Source organism: Acanthaster planci, linkage group LG13 (assembly GCF_054643075.1).
Source record: "Acanthaster planci isolate LZ-2023a linkage group LG13, COTS_SCS, whole genome shotgun sequence".
Classification (NCBI taxonomy): domain Eukaryota; kingdom Metazoa; phylum Echinodermata; class Asteroidea; order Valvatida; family Acanthasteridae; genus Acanthaster; species Acanthaster planci.
In genome coordinates this window covers 15,439,188-15,459,411 of record NC_141789.1, presented here as the reverse complement: position 1 = coordinate 15,459,411, position 20,224 = coordinate 15,439,188, and the positions used below count along the sequence as shown (strand labels likewise).

The 20,224-nt window shown below is 39.6% G+C and overlaps 2 protein-coding genes and 1 non-coding gene across 5 annotated transcripts; all 3 read right to left on the bottom strand.

Annotated features, from left to right (window-relative positions):
• On the bottom strand, nt 1-3,135 carry LOC110973942 (uncharacterized). Its single transcript, XM_022225201.2, has 4 exons — nt 2,976-3,135; nt 2,179-2,706; nt 1,859-1,984; nt 1-1,418 (listed from the first exon to the last, which is right to left on the bottom strand). Exons 1-4 carry the CDS (start codon nt 3,018-3,020, stop codon nt 870-872), a joined length of 1,248 nt encoding a protein of 415 aa, XP_022080893.2. The 5' UTR covers nt 3,021-3,135; the 3' UTR covers nt 1-869.
• A 5,428-nt stretch (nt 3,136-8,563) lies between these two features.
• Nucleotides 8,564-19,909, bottom strand: LOC110973797 (uncharacterized). 3 transcript variants are annotated; one of them, XM_087145183.1, is made up of 6 exons: nt 19,261-19,909; nt 16,053-16,388; nt 13,147-13,626; nt 12,708-12,812; nt 12,082-12,168; nt 8,564-10,876 (listed from the first exon to the last, which is right to left on the bottom strand). In XM_087145183.1, exons 1-6 carry the CDS (start codon nt 19,306-19,308, stop codon nt 10,667-10,669), a joined length of 1,266 nt encoding a protein of 421 aa, XP_087001309.1. In that variant the 5' UTR covers nt 19,309-19,909; the 3' UTR covers nt 8,564-10,666. The 3 variants fall into 3 exon arrangements, with proteins under 3 accessions (XP_087001309.1, XP_022080592.2, XP_022080593.2); XM_022224900.2 differs by lacking the exon at nt 19,261-19,909 and adding an exon at nt 17,326-18,482; XM_022224901.2 differs by lacking the exon at nt 19,261-19,909 and adding an exon at nt 16,530-16,664.
• On the bottom strand, nt 11,435-11,507 carry Trnal-caa (transfer RNA leucine (anticodon CAA)). The gene has a single exon. It is a non-coding gene; the product is annotated as a tRNA-Leu (tRNA).
• Nucleotides 19,910-20,224: the final 315 nt, after the last annotated feature.

The window sequence follows — 20,224 nt, the reverse complement described above, 5'->3', positions numbered from 1 at the left end:
TATAATTGCAAAGTTAGAAGAATTTTATTTTGGAAATCTGATACATGACGTAATTTCTACGATTATATTTAAGAATTAAAAGATTTATAGTCCTGAAATGTAAGTCACAAATGAAGAAGAAAAACAGATCAACACCCCCGGGTTTGAAAGTGTCTTTTTTCTAAGAAATAATTTCTTTGGAAAACTATAATCTCATGATATAAAAACTATGCATAACTTTTGGAATGTTTGAAAACAGTTGATTTATTCAAATCAGACTAGTTATATAATAAATAGGTTAAACAGAAAAATATAAACGTCTTAGAACAGAAAAGGGAGCGCATGCTCTTCTTTGTTAAATAGCAAAGCAACACTGTACAAATATTGAAATCGAAATGAAGCATTTCAGTATACAATATAAAAACTTTCATGAAACATGTGTAAATCCATCAATCACTTACGGCTGATAAGAATTTATTATTAAAAAATTGTATGGTAAAATGTTAAATATATACATGTAATATATGTACTTGTGGTCTTTGGTCTTTTGAAATATATATTAAATAAATATATCAATAACGATATTAAAATACATGTACATTTTATATTTCGCTCCAGATATCAAACCATATGTAACATTTTGAAACTTTCAAAAAGACCTGAATTAGAGACAAAGCCTCATGAAGCAAATAAATAAGGACCCGAAGAAATTAATACAAAAATATTTATAAAGTGCATTAAATTTTTTGTGCAGTTTTTTAAAGCCATTATACTAAACGGCACAACACGTTCTGTTGAAATGAGTTGAAAAATAAATGCATTACGCAAAGTATAGTAGTAGAAAGTCACTTCAAACTGGATAAGTGTGAAACCCACAGTTAGCTTTCAGCTTAGTCTGCGGGGATGTCCGTATCCCCAGAGCAGAGCTCAATATGTTTCAATAACTCGGCGTGTTTTTCCACTGGGAACTCGATCAGACAAAGCGGACATGCCAAGGGCTTCTCCTCAGTAGCCTCGTCGCTAAGATCGTGGATACAGTCTCGTACTTCTGTCATATCGAGCGATGAAGCCTTCCCGTTACCACCGTCGATCGAAACTAGCGCATCGGAATCGCCCTCAGCCAAGGATGCGGTTGGAATAACGGCAGACGGCGATGTGACACCATCGTTACTGTCCTCGCCATCGATCGTGACATCGCTTGGTAAATGACATACCGAATCCTGGTCGGGTACATCATGTCCGTAGTAACCCCTCATTCGCCTTGTCGTTTCCGGCACGCCTCTCCTCTTGGTGTAGTTCTTGGACGCAGAGTTTGGGTAGTACCTATAATGATGGGTTAGACCAGGGGATGCGGCTCCCACAGTCGGGTCTCTGTAGTGATGAGTCAACCTTGAAGGTCGGTCTCGTAACCAACAAATCTCCTCAACAAGGTCAGCAACCTTCAAAAAGAAATGTTAAAAGTTGCTCATTTTTACTGCTTGGATGTAAATACAAAACGATACCCTTTTTCTCTCTCTTTTTTTTTTACAACTCATCCCGTATTAAGGATGCCACTGTACTAACAAGTGCTAGAGTTTAGCACGAGTTCACAACTCATGTATGGATAACCTTTCTACCATGAAGTCAGACATCTTAATGACGTCAGCACAAAATAAATCGTTATCCTCGGTTCTTTGAGTCCAGCTCATTTCTTATCAGTTTGTAAATGTCATCAGCGTGACGTCATTCTTATCACTAATTGTGCAATTCAAACTCAAATCACAAATATCACGTGAAAATGTTTCACTTCAAAAGTAAATATGTGTTAAAATAATTTGAACAGTTAACCTGAATGTAAATTTATAAATTTCTTGTGGTAAGACTTTTCAAGATGACATACCTCTTGGTGAAGTCTGGTAATTGTTTGCTCAGATTCATCCAGCTGTTGTCTCAGACACTGTCTCTCGGCATTTATTCTCTCGCGATCGCTTCTCTCTTGTCTGAAGTCCTCCATGCATACCTCTAACTGCGCAGGAAAAAGTAGAATAGTATTGCTAGTTTATACGAGAACGACACAACGGCACCACGAACTCTGACGAACAGGACCGACAAGAAACAAAATGCACTATACAACATATCGATCGACCCAATAAAGATGCATAGATGAAAGACGAATAAACCATGCAACAAATGAAACCATCAAGAAAGAAAACCGCATACCTGAGCTTTGAAGAGTGCAATGTGTTCTTCTTCATCGTCTCGTCTTTTTGCCTCTGACCTCTGCAAGGATGCAATCTGTGCTTCAAGACGTTCAATTTGATCCGTCAAAGTAGCAATCTCTTTCTCCTTCCTAGCAAACTTAGCGTCCAGGGCACAAAAAGGCACAGTTCGATCGGACCTCTCCTGCGACGCCTTGGAATCTTTCGGCGGTGATGTTGAACCCGAGAGGTCTGGGCGCTCTTCTTGTAAATTCTTGCGGGACATTTGCTGTTGCAGCTCTGCGCATGTCTTCTCTGTCGCTGCGAGTTTGCTATGTAGCTCCCTGTTAGCCGCGTGTAACTTACGGACGTACGTCTCGCGTTGGTCGTCGTACCTTTGCCATCTTACATTCATGGCAATTACCTCCTTCAGCTGGTTTATAAGGCGCTCGTTTTCCAGTTCTTTCTGGGCAGTCTGCCGCTGACTGAGTTGTAGTTTCTCTAGCGATACCATGTCTGGTAGTAGTTCCGCTTTTTTTCCATCACAAAGCTTTAAAACAAAAAAAATAAAAAATTAGTGAGTTTGTTCACGTACGCAGTTAATCTCTATCATAAAATTTGAAAAGTCTTCATCTTCAGATGGAAAATGTTGGCAAAAAGAAACCAAAACTTACCTTTACACATCACCATAAAAATCTATCAAACATCAACATTTAAAAAAATTGAAACAAATTTTTATTTCAACAAATTTATTTTGAACCAAATAAATGTAAAAGCAAAACTTCCTTGCGATGAAATAAAACACAAGCAAACACTTACTTTTTCGCTGCTTGATTCTTGACACATATTGCACGTTTTGTGCATGAATCTCCAGCAATAACACCAATGGAGTATTCTGTGTACAGTAAAACGTGATGATTTGACCTCCCCCGCAGCAGAACATGCACGTACGTATGCAACGTGCGTTCACATCGCGTGTTTATATAATTCGTGCTTCAGATAAGTATGACGTACATTCTATCTTTAGACAAGCACGCGCATGCATGTCAGTTTAGACTGGCGTCTAGTCGGGTCTAGAAATTGTAGTAACGGGGAACTCCCGGTGAATGTTGCGAATGCGTTCCCTGTTGTGCTTGTTCTCGCACTTCGCTTTCGCAAAGAAAAATTATTATTATTATTATTATTATTTATTCGGCCTTCGACAAGACAATGACAGCAAAAACAAGTGATAAAAGAAGTAAGACGAGTTAAAAGGAAAAAAAAAAAAACAAGACATAACCCCAACCAAGTCGGCCCGGAATGACAAAAGTATAATAAAACACTGTGACCCAAGGGCCTGCCAATCCTAACTTGGAGGGAAACACAAGAAGATCTTAAGCGACAATATTACAAGTACAACAAAATAAATAAACAAGCAAGAATGGCATTAGAGAGCAGAGCAAATTAAAAAAGCAATAAAATGCATAAAAGAGCAAGCATAAAATAAAAAGCAGAAGAGCATCTACATGACCTCTGAATAAAAAGAATACATTTATACAAAAACTAATAAACACAGGGAGAGCAAGAAGAGAGCAAGAGTAATATCAAGGGGAAAAGGCAAAAATGGCATAAAGAACAGAGCAATAAAAAGGCAGTAAAACACAGAATCGAGACAGAGTATTAAAGAAACAAATACACGAACAAAATGAACAAGCAGGAAAATACAAATTAAGCGGTAGCTACGGTTGGATAATGCATGATACGACAAATAAAAAAAAGCAACAAACAAAAACTCCTCCATAACAACAAGAAATCAGTAGTAGCAAAATAAATTACTCTTTGAGGATGAACCGAGTGTAAGGGGAACAAAACAGAGCAATACATATGTGCTAGAGGAAACTCAACACTTAGGCTTCGTGAAAATGAGTGGATAGAGCTGCATTGAAGTGATTCAAGGAACCTATTAGAAGGGAGTCCTTAATATGTGATGGCAAACTACTCCAAATCCTTGGAAAGACATGGCTAGGTGTGTTCTTAAAAGCAAGAGTCCTGGCAAATTGATGGTTAAACGAGAGAATATCTTGATGCCGAGTGTTAACTGTTATGTTGGCTTTGACAGACTGACAGTCTACCAAGCCAAACAGACATTTCACTGTGAACATGATCATGTTTCTGTCTCTGCGTGCTTGCAAAGTCATCCAGTTTAGTTTTTGAAGTCTCTCCTCATAGGGCATCTCCCCTTTATGCTGCTTTAGGCACATCCTACTCGCCCTTCTTTGAACTTTCTCCAGTTTGGCAGCATTTGACTCGGTGTAAGGGTGCCATGCTGATGAAGTCGATGTTTGTTTTTGTAAGTAGGGGTCGGTATTGGAACAGGTTACCCACTACTGATATCAGGAAACGTTTCCAACTTATGAGAGGTACCCCGACGTCATGTGACGTTAAAACGTCTTATACGGCCGTCGGTACAAAAGAACCAGAAATTAAAAATAAAAAATAATAATAAAAAAAAAAACTCAAATGAAACCAAAAAAAATGAAGCTTCACTTGACCGAGGTGCTGAAATATCTGTCGCAGATATTAAAACATCACTAACTTCTAAAGTGAAAATAAGACCCTCCTTCAAAGGGGGGGAACGATGTATATATACATTTTGAATTAAAAGGTTGGTATCAACCAGTTGGGCCGCAAAGCCGCTCTATAGTATTACAAATAATCAGGAATGCTCCGTATATTAACAAATGAAATTATTCTTTCTACTGCACGAATATGAAAAAGGTGAGCTTTCGGCGTTTTTCATGAAACATTTCAGTAAAAACAGGCAAAATTTTCATTTTTGTGGCAGCGTGCGAAGTAACATTGCGTCCAACTTGCTCATAGGCTCGATGAACAAACTGAATGGGCTTGAAGGCGGCCAGTTCATACCAAACTCACAGGCAGGCGAAATGGGTTAAGAGCATGAAGTGACAATTTGACGTCGCGAAAGACTCGCAGCAAAATTTTGCTCAAGTTTATCGGAAATGTGTTCAATTTTCATGAATTTGCAAACGATTTATTTCATTTGACGCTACAAATTCGCGTTCGTGTTCACTTTCGCAGGAAGCAACCGGCCTTAACTTCCCCAAGTTCCGTAGGCCTATCGAAACGTTTCTAGTTACGAAATTATATTTCTTTTAATCAGCTGAGAAAATGTTTACTAGTGCAGTTGGATAAAGGCAAAACCCGTTATATAAATTAACATCTCCCCAACGCAAAAATACATCTTTAAAATATCCTTATAGTCACGGATGACGACACCCTGAGATAATTTAGCGTGGGATCATGCCGACATCGTAAAGGGTACACATCACACTTTGCTGGATTTCGTCGTCACGGAATAAATTATTTAAGGATGTCGTCATCCCATAATGTATTTTCTAAGGATGTCAACGATTTGCCTTTATTATGCCGTCATCCTGAGAAAAAATAAGTCAGGATATCAGCAAGTCGGATGGCATTTCCAGAGCTCCGTACTTTTTGTATTCTACATGTCTGTTGTGATTGCGCAATCAAGTTCGGGTCGATGACCTTTAAACATTGACGTCAGCATTGTTATTATTATACAGTTCCAAGTATGTTTGAATGCCAGTGAGAAGTTCAAGGACTCTGACATTCTTTTCCATTCGTTTTTGCACGTAATCCCGCCGATTGTGCTGACAATAAGTGAAACCTTCTGGTAAATTCGCGAGTCCCTTCTCATGCTGCTGTAATAATAAAATCTACTTAAATTTTGTTGGCTGCAACAGATCGATCGATCATGGGTTTTACTCAGCTGTAGAATGTTTTATAATTTTTTTTGATAGGGGTAATTCTTAAGCGTGGTTGTTATAATGTGTGACGGACCAGTCTGTTTCCATTCAAATTATGGAATTTCGACCCAAAGAAAATTCTGAGGGATTTGATATTTTCACTACACAAAATGAAATCAAACAGGGGCATATGCGACTTAAGCTCGCCGGATGGAGCATGCGCAGGGGACCATGAGGATAATTGTTTGCGTTCAACTTCCTCGACTCTGTGGATACATGTATGACATTGCTATGGGCTCTGACTCTCCTGTTTTATGTCATCACTGATACTCCAAATATGGGTTGAAATGAAGACAGTTACACCTGCATAATTATATTTATTTGAAAGAATCCATTTAATTAAAAAACCCAAAATTAAATATACAATTACTACGCAGGGACAAATTTACAAGAAAATGGAGGTAATTACGTAAGCAACATTTAATGAGCTCTTTCATATAAATAAATGGCACTTTGTGATTTATAATTCCCCGTCCTTCCCCTCTTGTGAAATCAAACCTATTGAGAGAGGCTGACAGACACCTGTTGTCAGGCATTTGGGGGTCAAAGTTATCTGTGGAAGAATGAAGAAGAACAGTCCTTGGAATCATCATCAAAAATCCAGCTCGAAGGAGTTATCTTAGTTGGAGAAAAAGGAGCGCTTTCCTACAGTTTCCTTAACCACATTAGAACAGAGAAATGTCCATACTTTGTACTTTATGTAAACAGGTATAGGTATAGCCCCGCCCATTAAACCAAAGGTTGTTACGGTGGTTGTCCCTTTTAAAAGGATTGACGACACTCCGTGCGACACAGTGACGGCACAAGTTACAGCTTTATCTGCCCTTGGTTCTTTGCTAGGAATTCTATTACATGTAGTTCGGGTCAAAAGGAACCAGGACATACAGTATTCCGGACAGTGACCCCCAAAGTCGAATATCCTTGGGGGCATTTCCTTATTTCACAGTTCATGTCTGCTCGGTCAATAAAAAGTTATTAACCAATACCCCATGATTACAAACGAAGCACTGCAAGAGTTTTCAAGTTAATTACTTTAACTATTGTAATTAATTTATGATCAAGAAATTATTTTATGCCGTGTGGATCTCGTGGACTCGATGATTTGAAAAACTGGCCCAGGACAAAAGTAGATTACAACTTTGGAACATTTTCTTTAGATTTAGGCAGTTTAACCTTTGTTGTATCAGACAAATTGAAAAGAATATACTACTTTAGTTTCATCAAATGTCTGAAAATGTTGATTAATTAAAAAGATGCATTATCGGCAGAAGGCTATATAGGGGTCTTGCAATGAAGTTCCTGCGCCTAAACCACACTAAAGCGAAGAATGCCCTCGCGACACTAGACACAAATGCCATATTTACGCTCACCCGCATAAACTCCCGGTGTTTTAGAGGACGTATATAGATGCATAGAAATAAAAGATACCAGTCTAAAGTGTCATTGAACGGGGAATGAGTAAATTAAACTTGATCCTCGTTTGGATGAGGTCCACATGAAGTTTAGTTCATTTGCCTGAAGGATGACGCATTCCCTCCACGCATGGTACTTGCATACACCACACATCATCACGAGTTACATCCAAAGTTTAGCACTGCATACCGCCCTCTTGTGAGATCCGCTCTTTGTTGTCTCGCTTCGCTTCAACCTGACTGCAAGGGTAAATCTAGAAATCATTGCTACTTTATCTGGTTTCTGGTATTCAACCTTCATCAGTGCGTCTCTAGTTGCCTGCTTTCATGACATGTCTGTGACAAATCAAAAGTTTTGAGGGTGAAGAAACATCCTTGCCGTGGAAAATAAAGCTGCGAAATTGAAACGGAGCCTTAGAAACAAACGCGCAACATGAAGCAGACAACTTTCTGGCGCAGACCAGATCTGCAATTCAAACACTATTTTATTTTTGACAAGACTTGTTTTAATGTTCACATAACAGATAGAAAAACCAACACATCCAACAGAATAACTTGGATACATTTGCAAACGAATATGCATTTGTATACACGCATTTAATTGACATTGACTGCGCCGCAAAAATGGAAAAAGTTAACAACGCGACGATTCGAACGTTCCTCTTTAACACTTACACACAGTTGCATGTGATGAAGGGGTTCTTCTCGGGTGATTTTATTCACAGTAATTGGTCATGTCAGCACCACATATTAATTGGAATTTGTTCCATTCCTTTTTTTTCAGTTGTCCATGTGCATCCCATCATCGAGTATCCGGTGAGTGCCGAGTGGACTTCCTGGAGACGAGAGTTCCCGCCGATTTGATCCTGAGGTCCTGGCAAGAATTTGAGGAAAAAACAGAAAGCCCTTTTTAAGCATTAATTTGCCAAATTGGGCAGTTCGCCACAGTGAAAGTGACCAAATAAGGGAACATGATGCGTAGAATTTATTGAGCGGTGGAAGGCAGTGGTGAAGGATACGAGATGGGTCTGTCGTAAAGGCTTGGCAGACATTTGCGAAACAAAACCCCGCCAAGGAATGCTAGAAACACTTCGAACTTGAGAGACAAACACAAAAAGCTTAACGAAATAGCAATTGTAGCATTCAATTCCTGGTGCGTTGACAAGTATTCTGATGAATGAGTTAACTTTCACTTCTTTATTTCACTGACATACTCAAAATGAAAGCTGTCCGCTTAATCGAAATACACGTAATTTACAAGTTACACTGATTGAAATTAATTTCACAATGTTAACAAACAATGAATGAATAAATACAAAACAAGAAATGAATAAGAATATTTAGTCCAACTAGAACTACATTTGTAGGGCAATAACAATAACATACGGCTAACAAGAATGCAATTAAATTATTGGCGTGAAAACTAACTGCAAATTAACGACAGTAAATGTTCATTCATGGGTTTCATTGAATAAACATTGACAGAGTACAATCCACGAAAAAATATGCACTCAGCATTATAATCATATCTCTAACACTGAAATAAAGTTGAAAGCGAAGTTGAAAACTTTTAAACATACAACACTGCGTATTTTCAAAGGCATTTGTAACAATTCTTCAACAAGAAAAACGACTTTAGATTCTTTAAAAGTTTTACACCTCAAAAAGCGATTGGTTGGTTTTCAAAGCGAGCGCACATATTTGTTCATACCACTGCTTCTAGATAAGTATACAGTTTCTACAACTCACTACGGACAGTGCTTATCAGGCGCATATCGCAGAAAGAATTAGCGTTTGGAGCTGCTTGACACACAAACCTTGGAAAAAAAGGATTACTCCTCACCTTTTCATACATACTCAACTCAAAAGCCATACAAAAATAAAATCTCTCTGGTATTTGTACAACTTAAATTACACAATTGCACAGTGGCATTGGATGTAATGAGAAGCATACATGCCTTTTGAAGTATCAGTGTTTTGAATTCGTTTGAACTGATATTGTGTATCATTCCGCATGGACATTCAACTTATTTCAAAAAGACTTTCTTCAACACTCAACTTTCACTTCACCAGCAACATCTCTGTACAATGTGTGAGGTGCACAGGTTAGTTATGAAATAAGCGAATTCAACTAATATGGGAGACAATTCAAAGCTACAAACATCTGAAAAATCTTAAATTGGTTCCACATTCCATCTAGGCAATACACGCCAGATAAGTGAAGTTAAAACTAAAAGGTGAAATATAAACCCTTTTTTAGGGGTACTATCATCCTCATCTTATTTTATCTTATCTTCCACTATCCTGTGGTAATCAATGCTTGGTCAATCTGTTTGGCTGAGCTAAATGTATTAAGCTTAAAATGCAATCACTCTTAAATGGCTGTCAGGGCACTTCAGCTTGCTTACTAGTTTGGCGCTGAACAAACTTAACTTTTTTTTAATATTTGTAGCTTCATGAGACTGGGTACCTGACTACATCACAACGTCTTGAAAACTGATCTGATTAGTGTGTGTCGTACGGTTATGCATGCAAACTCGCTTTGAAGATGCAATCTTTCCTGGCTTTTGTTTCGGCGTGCTGTTGATACAACTTGAAGGGCATGTCTCCATCATTAATCTCTGGCAGTATTTTCGTAACTTTGCAAGTTCAACAGAACTTGTAGAACAAAGGAGTGGACAGGAAAAAGTTTTTTCATTCACAAACTGTCTCACTCTAATAAACATGCCTAATAAACCCCAAAACATTTGGAAAAAGACTGCCAATAAAAATAACAGACAAATAAAATATCCCAAAGGCCGCATTCGTAAAGCACCCTTTCCAAAATTATCAAACTCTAACTCTGTACAACACAACAGTTGGAAGTTTTATATTTCACTATCTATAAAAGCAGTTTGATTGTGGATTTCTTAGTGCAGTGTGAATGATTCTCACAATTCCGCAGAAAGAATCTCAGAACTTAAGTTCTTCACTTGAATGACTAGATTCAATGCAACAACTGCATCATGACACCAGTCTATTCTAGAAATCTGCACCTTTGGTAAAACATTTTCGAGAAAAACAAACTTTCATCCCGTTTGCTCTTGTTTTATGAGATGCATTTCCATTCTTGTCAAGTCTTTTCAAATACCCTTAAAATTATTTGCATGAAATAAAGTTGAATTTTTCATCTTCAAAGGCACAACATTCTTGTTTGGTAACTAAAACTCAACAGCGGTCTCATTACATGTAAAAGTAAAGAATGCTTTACGAATGCGGCCATCGTCCATGGTTACTGGTCTAGGCAGATTCCAACATGTGTCATGAAGGAGCAGTGATTTGCAACTGAGAATTCCTGTGCACAGCGTGGGCACTGTAGAGGCTCAGTGTTAGACCCCTGGCCGTCTGGTTCATCCTGGCCATCAATCTCAACGTTGCTTGTCAGGTAGATATCCTCATCAGAAGTGTATCTGGGTCTGGCAATGCCTCGGGCAACCAACCCCTGAAAAAACCATAAAAGAAAAACAAAATCAAGTTACTGAATGCACATCAAGTAACTTTCTTAGCATCTGAACGAGTATCTAAAATCCCAAGGGTGAGTTCAACTGACTTTGTTTGCCATGCACATAGAGTGTACTCCTTATTTCTCTCTGCCCCAACCTCTTAGCTTTACCAGTCCATCAGAAGTCCAAAGCAATTTCATGGCTTATTCTATAATCTCTGCTCAAACCTTGTTTCTATTTGGTTCTCTTGGCTTAACTACCAGATGTATGCCTAGCTGCTTAATGTATTTACTACTAAGACTTAGCACCTAGTAAGGATGATTTTACGGCCTGTGATGCTGATAAAACTTGGGTTTTCTTTCACATTGATATTTGTTAAAATGTGCATTTATTTGGACAAACTCTCTGGACAAGTTTTTTTCTTTATACGACACTGTTTTCATTCATGTCAATTTGACCTTTATAACTACCACCATGCTATGACCAAATGTATTCAATCACTGCCACCAATATTGCACGCATATAGCAATGTATTATTGAATGATGCAAAAAAACAGTGGCTGATGCAGGATTTGAACCAGCGACCTCTGGATTTTGATTCCAGCGCTCTGCCATCTGAGCTAATCAGCCGTTCCCAGCAGGATATTTCTTTACAGAATTCAATAATACATTACACTACAGCCCAAAGCTTAAATCAAAACAATGCATTCTCTTCTCCAATCTCTGATCTAATTTGGTTCAGGGGAGAAATTAAGAGCCCAGGATATTAAAAAATAAATATGAAGAATCAAAATCTCTGAGAAGACTGCACAACTGGATGAACTCAGCAACAAAGCCAAGTACCTGTTACTTTCCGACAAGATTAATGTCTAAATTAAGATTAAGTTCCGAGAACAAGGTGTCATTATTTATGTACGCTGAGGGGGACTTGGTAAAAAACCTGAAATGGTTTGTATAAAACTAATGAAATAACCTACAAGTACATTTCTCTGTAATTCGTGTTTTTTAACTCCATCGACAAATGTTAACCATGTGTAATTCCTTTTCTTTCTGAATTAAGATTACTGTTGGTTTAGTAGACATATGGGTACAAAGGCAGATTATCTTTACTAACACGTCCCTAGTGAAATAACCAGGAATGCTCATCTCATTTATGGAAGGGGGGGGCTGCAACGGGGACTTTGAAAGGAAGACATTTTCTTACCCTGGGTGGTTGATACACTGGCGCTGACCCAGTTTTTAGGCCAACATTGGGTGTTGTGTAAGTATTTTCCTGTTCAAGCGCAGCCAACTGTGAATAATTCAATACAACATGCAATGCAAGATAAATGCGAATCCAAACTGCAATTATCAAATTCAAAAACATGTTTAAAAGTGGAAATAACAGTAACGTTAGTAATTACCGAAAATGGGTCACTTGGGAGACATTCCCATAGGAATCCGATCTTAACCAAACTTTGCATGTTTTCCTTTCAGACCCTAATCTATCATCTCTCCAAATGTGGACAATAAAAATTTTCCTCCTTTTGGTAGTTGGAGCATTAAGGAGACATTAAAATGTCTCCCAAGCGACCTATTTGGAAATATATCATTTCATACTTGTCATTTCATCCTAGCCAATCATAAGTTTGGGAGCTTTTATTGTCCTTATAGATACAGATATTCTGTCCATTACTACAAAGATTTTAACGTTCTTCTATTGCTTTTCTTTATGAATGTAAATTGACTCTGCCTTTTTCTCCTGTAGAACCTAATTACTAAGGTCGTTGTGAATGTTAATGCTGGGTGTCGGCACAGTCATCATAATGTGAACACCAAGACTGAAGTTACCTTTCTTGAAGTGCTGTGTAATCTGTGTCGCAGGATATCAACGTTGGACTGAAGACGCTCTCTGTCTCTCCGTTCTTGCTCAAAATCATCTTTATAAGTCTTTGCCTGAAAAAAAAAAAAAATCACGAACACCCTGATACAATGTCTTACAATGTCAGGTGGATGATTTTATCCTGATATCAAAGTTAATCTATACTGGACTGTAAAAGCTGATTTGCTGAAAACAATGGGTGGTTTCTAGAAATGTTTAAGGGCCTGTCGACAGTCAGGTGTGCAAAGTCCCTGCATGTTACCGGTACATATTATGAACTGTTTGCTTTTTCAATTGGTCCATGAAACCCCTCTTCCCTTTACTATAATTTGGTACAATCATTCCAATGCTGAGAGTTGTTCTGCCGGATTTTCTCTCTATATAAACCAACGTTTTAGGTTTCTGTACCTGCTGCTCAAGAAGCTGAATCCTTTCCTTATCTTCCGCTCTCTGCGGAAGTCCACTTTCATTCTCCCCTCCCTGGATGTACATCTTGAGTGCTGACAACTCCTCAACGAGCTCTGAGATGCGGTCTTCTCGCTGTGCCACCTGGTGCTCCAGGGCCAAGATGGCTGCGTCTGTGTTCTTGCGTTGTTCATCCTTTAGCTTCTGTAGCATGACATTCAGCCCGTTGATGGTCTGCTCCAGATCCCGCTTTTGCTGTTCCAGCACGGTGATCTTGGACTGCTGGTGTTGGTTGGTCTTGGTCAGTTTGAGGACATGAACCTCACGTTGCTCATTGTAGCGCTGCCATCTTGTGTTCATGCCGATCACCTCACGGAGTTGGTCCGTCAGCCGTGAGTTCTCCTTATCCAGTTGCTCTACCTGTCCTTCAGCAATCTTGAGTCTGTCGGCCAGGCTCAGGTTGCTCTCCTTTTGAACTGCCATCTGTATCAGATACAAAAAGAAATGTTCCAAGTGAGTCCATCAGTCCAAACATTCTAATTGTCACTGAAACAAAAGCAGGGAAAAACAACTAGTTATTCTCGTTACTTAAAATCATGAATGTGACTCCATGGTTAATTAAGGGTAAGCTGCAGCCAGGTAAGCAACTTCCGCAGACACATGGGCTGTTTATAGTGAGCCATAGCCTTAGCGTTTCAGGTACATCTTGAGTAACAACAACTATGTGACGGACCCTTCATTTGCTCTCAAGCACTGTCCAGCACAACATGTCTGAGAAAAGATGTCCGCCATGCTCCTGGCTTGTTTTGTGTTACTGATGAGAATGATCTTAAACCACACACTGAAACAACTGCACAACAGTTCAGACACGTACATGTACCTCTCGCATAGCTATCCAAAATTATTTTACATGTTCATAAATACTGAAATATTTTATACTGCATATCATGCTCATGACTGATGCTGCCTTTTAAACTTCAAACAGTTTTGAAAATTACACAACAGATGTAAATAATTGTGAATCATCATAGGATTTCAAGGAATATACAAAGGATGATGACACCGACACAGTTCATGAGCAATTTCTACCAGAACCTTCTGGTCAGGGAACTGTTGAAGAGTGGCAACAATGCACTTGATTGCACACACTGGAATAAGGATTGATGTGACAATATCCCCTCATCCCCTTCATAAAAAAAAAGGAATGAGAAAAAAATGTAACAAATATTTCAACAACTTTATAGATTAAACTGACAGCGGTCCCCCAAAATGGTGTGAAATAATACCAGTCCACAGACTTACAAAAATACTTACAATGTTTCTAGGTATATTGAACACATCTGAGAAAAAAGCCACATTTTCATCAATTTATAGAATGTAGGGACTATATAGTTTTACTTTTAGAATTTTCCTGTTACAAGTACTTCCCCCAAAAGGGAAAATACAAGGAAAGCCCTTGTGGACTTAGTATGAGTAAATATCTGTTTAAAATATCCGTGTGATTAAAATCGTTTCATAACAGGATTTTTGCTGCTTCATCACAGCCCTGTGACAGTGACAAACACAATTTCTTCTACTCTAAGTACACTGTATTGTGAATGCATAAATTCATGTGTTCCTGAGTCACTGTATGGAGTGCAGTACCTATACTGTAGGTGTACATGTACACATATCCTGTACAAGGGCATTGTATAAGCTTCCCTATGGCCTTCATGATTAGCATAATCTATGAGCCATTATACACACCCACCACTGCATGCGCCAGCCATGCATGTACTGCGTGGGAAGGGAAGTGCATACAGCTCAGGTACATGGAAGGCAAAGGTGGTTTTTATTGACCTCAGCTCAACAAAAATTGCCCTACACTGAGAGTAAGGACCTTTTGCCTACTCATCAAACGGAAGGTCATAGGGCATACTCTTTCTCAGTCTGGGTTTTTCCAGAATTGCGCAATAACGCAAGGCATCAATACTGGCCAATGAACACTCTGCAATGTGGCACCATGGGTTTAGAATACAATGTACAAAGATTGGCACCTGTACAAAGTGGTGGGCTGATGGCACTATGCCAATAAAAGATTGGGAAAGTTGCCAAGAAAGCTATGCCTATTTATTTCCTTTTGCAACATACTCTCATCAAGTTAGGGGACACCAGGAAAAATCCCAAAGAAATTTCCCCAAATATCACATTTCCTAATTTTAGAGCTTTCACAAGATTATCAGTTCCATGGTTACTTTCAGGCAAATTTTGATCTGTGCATTACTTTGTCTTCAAACAAACAAAAATGTTAACATATAAGTACCAAGAAGCATATAACTATAACCATTAAAGTTTTCATAAGATGTTCCTTCAGGGCATTGATAAATAAGCATAATTTCCAGTAATCCATCAACATTCATCGACATAATTGTAAACAGCAGACAAACGAAAACTACGCCTCACACAGACAAGTGCACCAATCTTAATTAACAGACTGTAGGAAGCATTAGTTTTGGTTCAAATGAGGCCATTTCTTGCTGCTCAAAGTTACACTCAAAATGTTTGTTCAACAGTAAGTTTTCTCCTCCTGCACCTGTCCAGGCCAGTTGACCATGAACCATCATCAACACTCATACTCGGGGAGTCCACAGTTGAGAAAAATCAGGTTGTAGTGGCAAACAAAACACAAAAACACAACTTTTTAAAGGTCTGAAACACAACACGCCCACACAAAACTGGAACAAGTAAATCATGGCATCTTCTTCATCCAAATTTAGCAGTAACAAGGTCAAGTTACCTTAACGTCAAATCAATTAATTTCTTTGTTACAAAAATGAAGCTCCAAGAGCTATATGACGGTACTAGTTTGAGCAGAGCTATGTTTTACTTATTCCAGAAGCTGGCTAAAAATGCTCTTCTATAACATTTACCTTCTGCATGGACACATCCAAGACTTTACTCTCCAGATTTTGAGCTTTCTCTTTCCAGGTGTTAAGTTCTTGGGAGACCTTTCCCAGCTGGTTTTGTGAGGCAGACAAGTCCTCTTGAAGTCTTTTTGTCTCTGCATTGAGTACTCTGCACATCTCACTGCATTCTTGGAGATCTTTGTTGCGGCGTTGACAGGCATCTTCAAGGTGCACAATCTTTGCCGTCTTGGCATCATCGTCGGAGGATTGAAGAAGGGTCTCTAGTTCTTTGGTTTTGGTTAAACTGGCTGAGAGCTGTTCGTTCGCTTCAAGTAATTGATTCTTTAAACATTCAACTACCTGAAAGTGTGATACAAGAAAAAATATACATGGGTGGGGTTAGGTCAGTTGAAAAAAAATTCCACTCAAGAGAAAGAAGTACATGTGAGTTTTCACCAGTTGCTAAGACTAGGCCTGTGACTTAAACCCGACTTTCAATACCTTTGTATCAAAAACCAATTTTATTTCATAATAATCGGTGCTAACAGGCTTTTTGATGCCTATATCCATCTATATCAACATTTATTGAACATAAAAAACCTTCAATTTCATTCCCTACAAAAGTATCATTCAGAGAATTTCAAATGATTCATATCAAAAATATTAGTTCTGCGATCTTCTACAAATTTGACGAGCCTTCCAGGATATTACCCGACACAAAATAACTTGGCCAAGTGCCAGGTTTAGCTTTTGTTAAGCAAAATATTTTGCAATACCAGTTGCAAATTCAGGGGAATTCCCAGCCAGACCCCAGGTGCTTCCCTCTAAAGTGAGACCATGTGATTGGATGATTTAAATGTGAACAAGGTACAGAAGGGTAGGATAAATCAACAAGGTAGTACCAACAAAAAGACCTCAACTACCACTTTGCATACAATCATACTCCACCAATGTACAGGTACAACAATAAACAAGGCTAACCATCAGACAATAACACTTTAGAAGACAAGGCACAACGGACCAAAACTCATGCCACTCCCTTCCATCCAGTCAGCCAATCAGAGTCTATAACATGATTTTTTCTTATCTGATCAAGCCTGGATGCATCGACCAACCTTAAAAGTATTTAACATTGTCCAAATCATCACAGAGAAGCTGGGTGGAGCAATGGAGGGAAAAAGGGGGGTTATAATTTTTTTGGGGGGATGGCTTAAAATTATCAAAGGATAAAAATGTCTGCAATGGCGGAATGAGTGCCATGCTGTGAAAAGCAAAAACGAAAAGATGATTTACGCACCTCACTTTCTACTTTCGTTCCGATATCACCACTTTTCTTCAATTCTTTCAACTCTTTCAGTAATTTCCCATTTTCACTGATCAAGCTATTGACAAAAGCACGGTCATGACCAGGAATAAAGATTTCATTCTCAGCCAGGTCAACTGAGGTGTCGCATCCAACCTGATATAATCGGCTTTGTAAATTTCGCACAGCAATGTCCAGCTTGGAATTTCTATTCTTTTCTGTCTCAAGTTCCTTCTTGCTTTTTTCAAGTATATCAGTGATAGTTTCAATGGCTTTCACTCGGAGGCGAAGGTTGCCATTCTCTTGGTAAAGTTCCTTCAACTCAGATTTACAAGAACAGCAATTGCCAGAGTCTGATAAATTCATTGAGCTTGAGCTATGTTTCTGTAACCGACCAGCATGACTAACAATCTTCAATATGTTTTTCACAGGCACCGGGTTCAAATGTCGCTCAACAACCTCGGTCTGCAGCTCTGATGCCCTGTCATCTTGGCCTTGTATTTTCTTTGCAGTCTCACAATTGTCATCTGCCAGTAAACCGTCGCCTTGGTGTCCAGTCTGATTTGCCCCCTCGTCTTTGGCAGAAGCCACGCCCTTTGCAACACCAGTAAAGGGCCAATCACCCCCAGTCGCATCAACAGGAGAACCACGGGATGACCCACGTCCACGCCCCGGTGATGTGGGCGTACATCTCCCCTGGTCCCCTTGATGATGCTCAGTACCGTCCCCTCGCCTCCACTGCCACTGCCCGCCACTTGTCGACTTTTGGTGGTGGCAGCTGCCATGGCTAGTGGAGGTAGGGTTGGTTGGGTGTTTCTCAGTCCATGCTTTGTTGTAGTCTGCACTGCCACTACCCGCGTAGTGTGCAAGTTGTGGTGTTGCTGCATGTACCGGGGCCGCCATGTCACACATTTTCAGTTCGACAAAAAGACAGGAGCAGATGAAGGCGAGGAGACGAAATTGGTCGAAAGTTAACTTAAGCCTAGGTTGCCGTGGTTGGTAACGCTTCAGACAGTGCAGAGAAGATCAACTGTCTGTATTTATAGCAGGCGAGAACCCGGAATCAGGATTGGAGCGGAACACTTGTCTTTGTTCACTGGGATTTCCACCGCACGCATTATCTGATGGCAAGGCATTATACAAGTACATAATGTACATGTACATTGCATGCATTAAGCGCGGCGCTTGCGACATCCTGGAATTTCCAAGTGACGACGCTGCCCAACGAGGCGTTGATGCCGCGCAACGCGCATAGCACAACCAATCAGGTTGGTCCCATGACTCGCATGATAACAACTGTGCGGTTGTTTCCAATTCTTAAAAAAAAAAACGGCCACTGAGTCCACAATCGTTGCAAGAGTCCAAAGTTGCAAGACAACCTTCCCAAAAATATTCCTACTACAGCTTTCCCGTTAAAATACTCCTCTTTTGTTAAATGAATAAGTTTCCACCGCCCGTCAGAATATGGTCGAAACAAGGAGCTAACAGAAAAACACCGATCTACAACTTGCACGTAATATGTACAAATGTACATGTATGTGTAAAAAGCACCGTATCGAATACCACATCCTAAATCAGTAACATCGACAAGAAAAAAAAAAGGAAATGCAGTTGCCTAATTTTGGTACATTTTTGAAAGACTTTTGACTTCAATGTTTTTATATGTGAACTTCAAAATGAGGTAAAACAAACCAACCAAAACAGACGGCCAAAGAAGCAAACAAACAAAAACACGCCGGCAGAGAAACCGACAGCCTGAGGCAAACAACCAACCAACCAAATAAACCTGATTTGAACAAAATAAGATATCGTGACCGCATGCAGACCGGCCATGGCCTGGCTAATAATGAAGTGTAGTAAATGATATTCCTTCCTCCATGATGTATCATATCTGACTCAAAATAGATAGAAAAGCAGTCGCACATATACCTGTATGTTCCGTCTTCCTCCATGGTTGGACGTGCGCCTTGAGCGCATGCACCGTGGCAGCTCCTGCTGGGCACTTCTCAAGTATACGGAGGCTGCTTTTGAATTAATTTTGGTCCCTACTCACTGAATACTGTTTCTTTTGATGATCATTGACTCCACTAGTTGTAGTTGATCTTATTCCTCCATGGTTGGTTTCACTGCGAGTAACTGCCGCAGGAATGAATGGGGTCCGGTCATTCACTTTGGGGTGGTAATAAACTATTCCTAAGTATAATCCTGCGCTGCACCCATCTGTTCCCCTTCCTCCAATCCATGCCTGGATATCGGACCTACATTATTTTAACTTTCGTTCTCAGCCCCAATCACGGACCATGTAAATGGTCCGTGCCCCAATCTGTTAACAACATTGAATATCTGTTACAGAATAAACAAAATTCCAGTACCTTTGAAGTACTTTTAAACCAATTTTAATGCCGAGGCGTGGCCCCGTTTAAATTTATTCAGTATGTAGGCCTATGCGTATAGCACGCATCACAGTTCGACTCCAACAGCATAGCTACCGCACAGACCGTTGGCTGCGGAAACTGTCCAGCGGAATCATGGCTTGCAACCGGTAGCCTCCACCATGCATACACAGGTCGCACATGTTGCAGTGGATTTCAGCCAACTCACAAGCCGAGCTTCCATACTGGTGAGCCACTTTTATATGACGAACTTGCGCGTGACGTCAAGACCAGACGACTCTCAGCTCGCGATATGTAGCATAGTACATGTATAATCGCGCGCATGCGCTTCTAATTAGTGACGCCTGCAAGGTGACGTGTAAAGAGAATATAATATAAAATCAGTGCTCTGAAATACATGTGTGTGATTGGCGAGCTTTCGGTAACTGTGTTCCTTCCTCCATGTTCAGGGCAAGCAGAAAACTGAATCTGCTTGCCCTGAAGAAGGTACTCAGTTACCG

Excerpts from the sequence above, each read along its gene's own strand:
- LOC110973797 (XM_022224900.2), bottom strand. The coding sequence starts at position 18,243 with ATGTGTGACATGGCGGCCCCGGTACATGCAGCAACACCACAACTTGCA. Across the intron at positions 16,389-17,325 it reads GAACGAAAGTAGAAAGTGAG|GTAGTTGAATGTTTAAAGAA; the intron begins GTGCGTAAATCA and ends TCACACTTTCAG. Across the intron at positions 13,627-16,052 it reads TGGATGTGTCCATGCAGAAG|ATGGCAGTTCAAAAGGAGAG; the intron begins GTAAATGTTATA and ends TATCTGATACAG.
- LOC110973942 (XM_022225201.2), bottom strand. The coding sequence starts at position 3,020 with ATGCACAAAACGTGCAATATGTGTCAAGAATCAAGCAGCGAAAAA. Across the intron at positions 2,707-2,975 it reads AAGAATCAAGCAGCGAAAAA|CTTTGTGATGGAAAAAAAGC; the intron begins GTAAGTGTTTGC and ends TTTGTTTTAAAG. Across the intron at positions 1,985-2,178 it reads TTGCACTCTTCAAAGCTCAG|TTAGAGGTATGCATGGAGGA; the intron begins GTATGCGGTTTT and ends TTTCCTGCGCAG.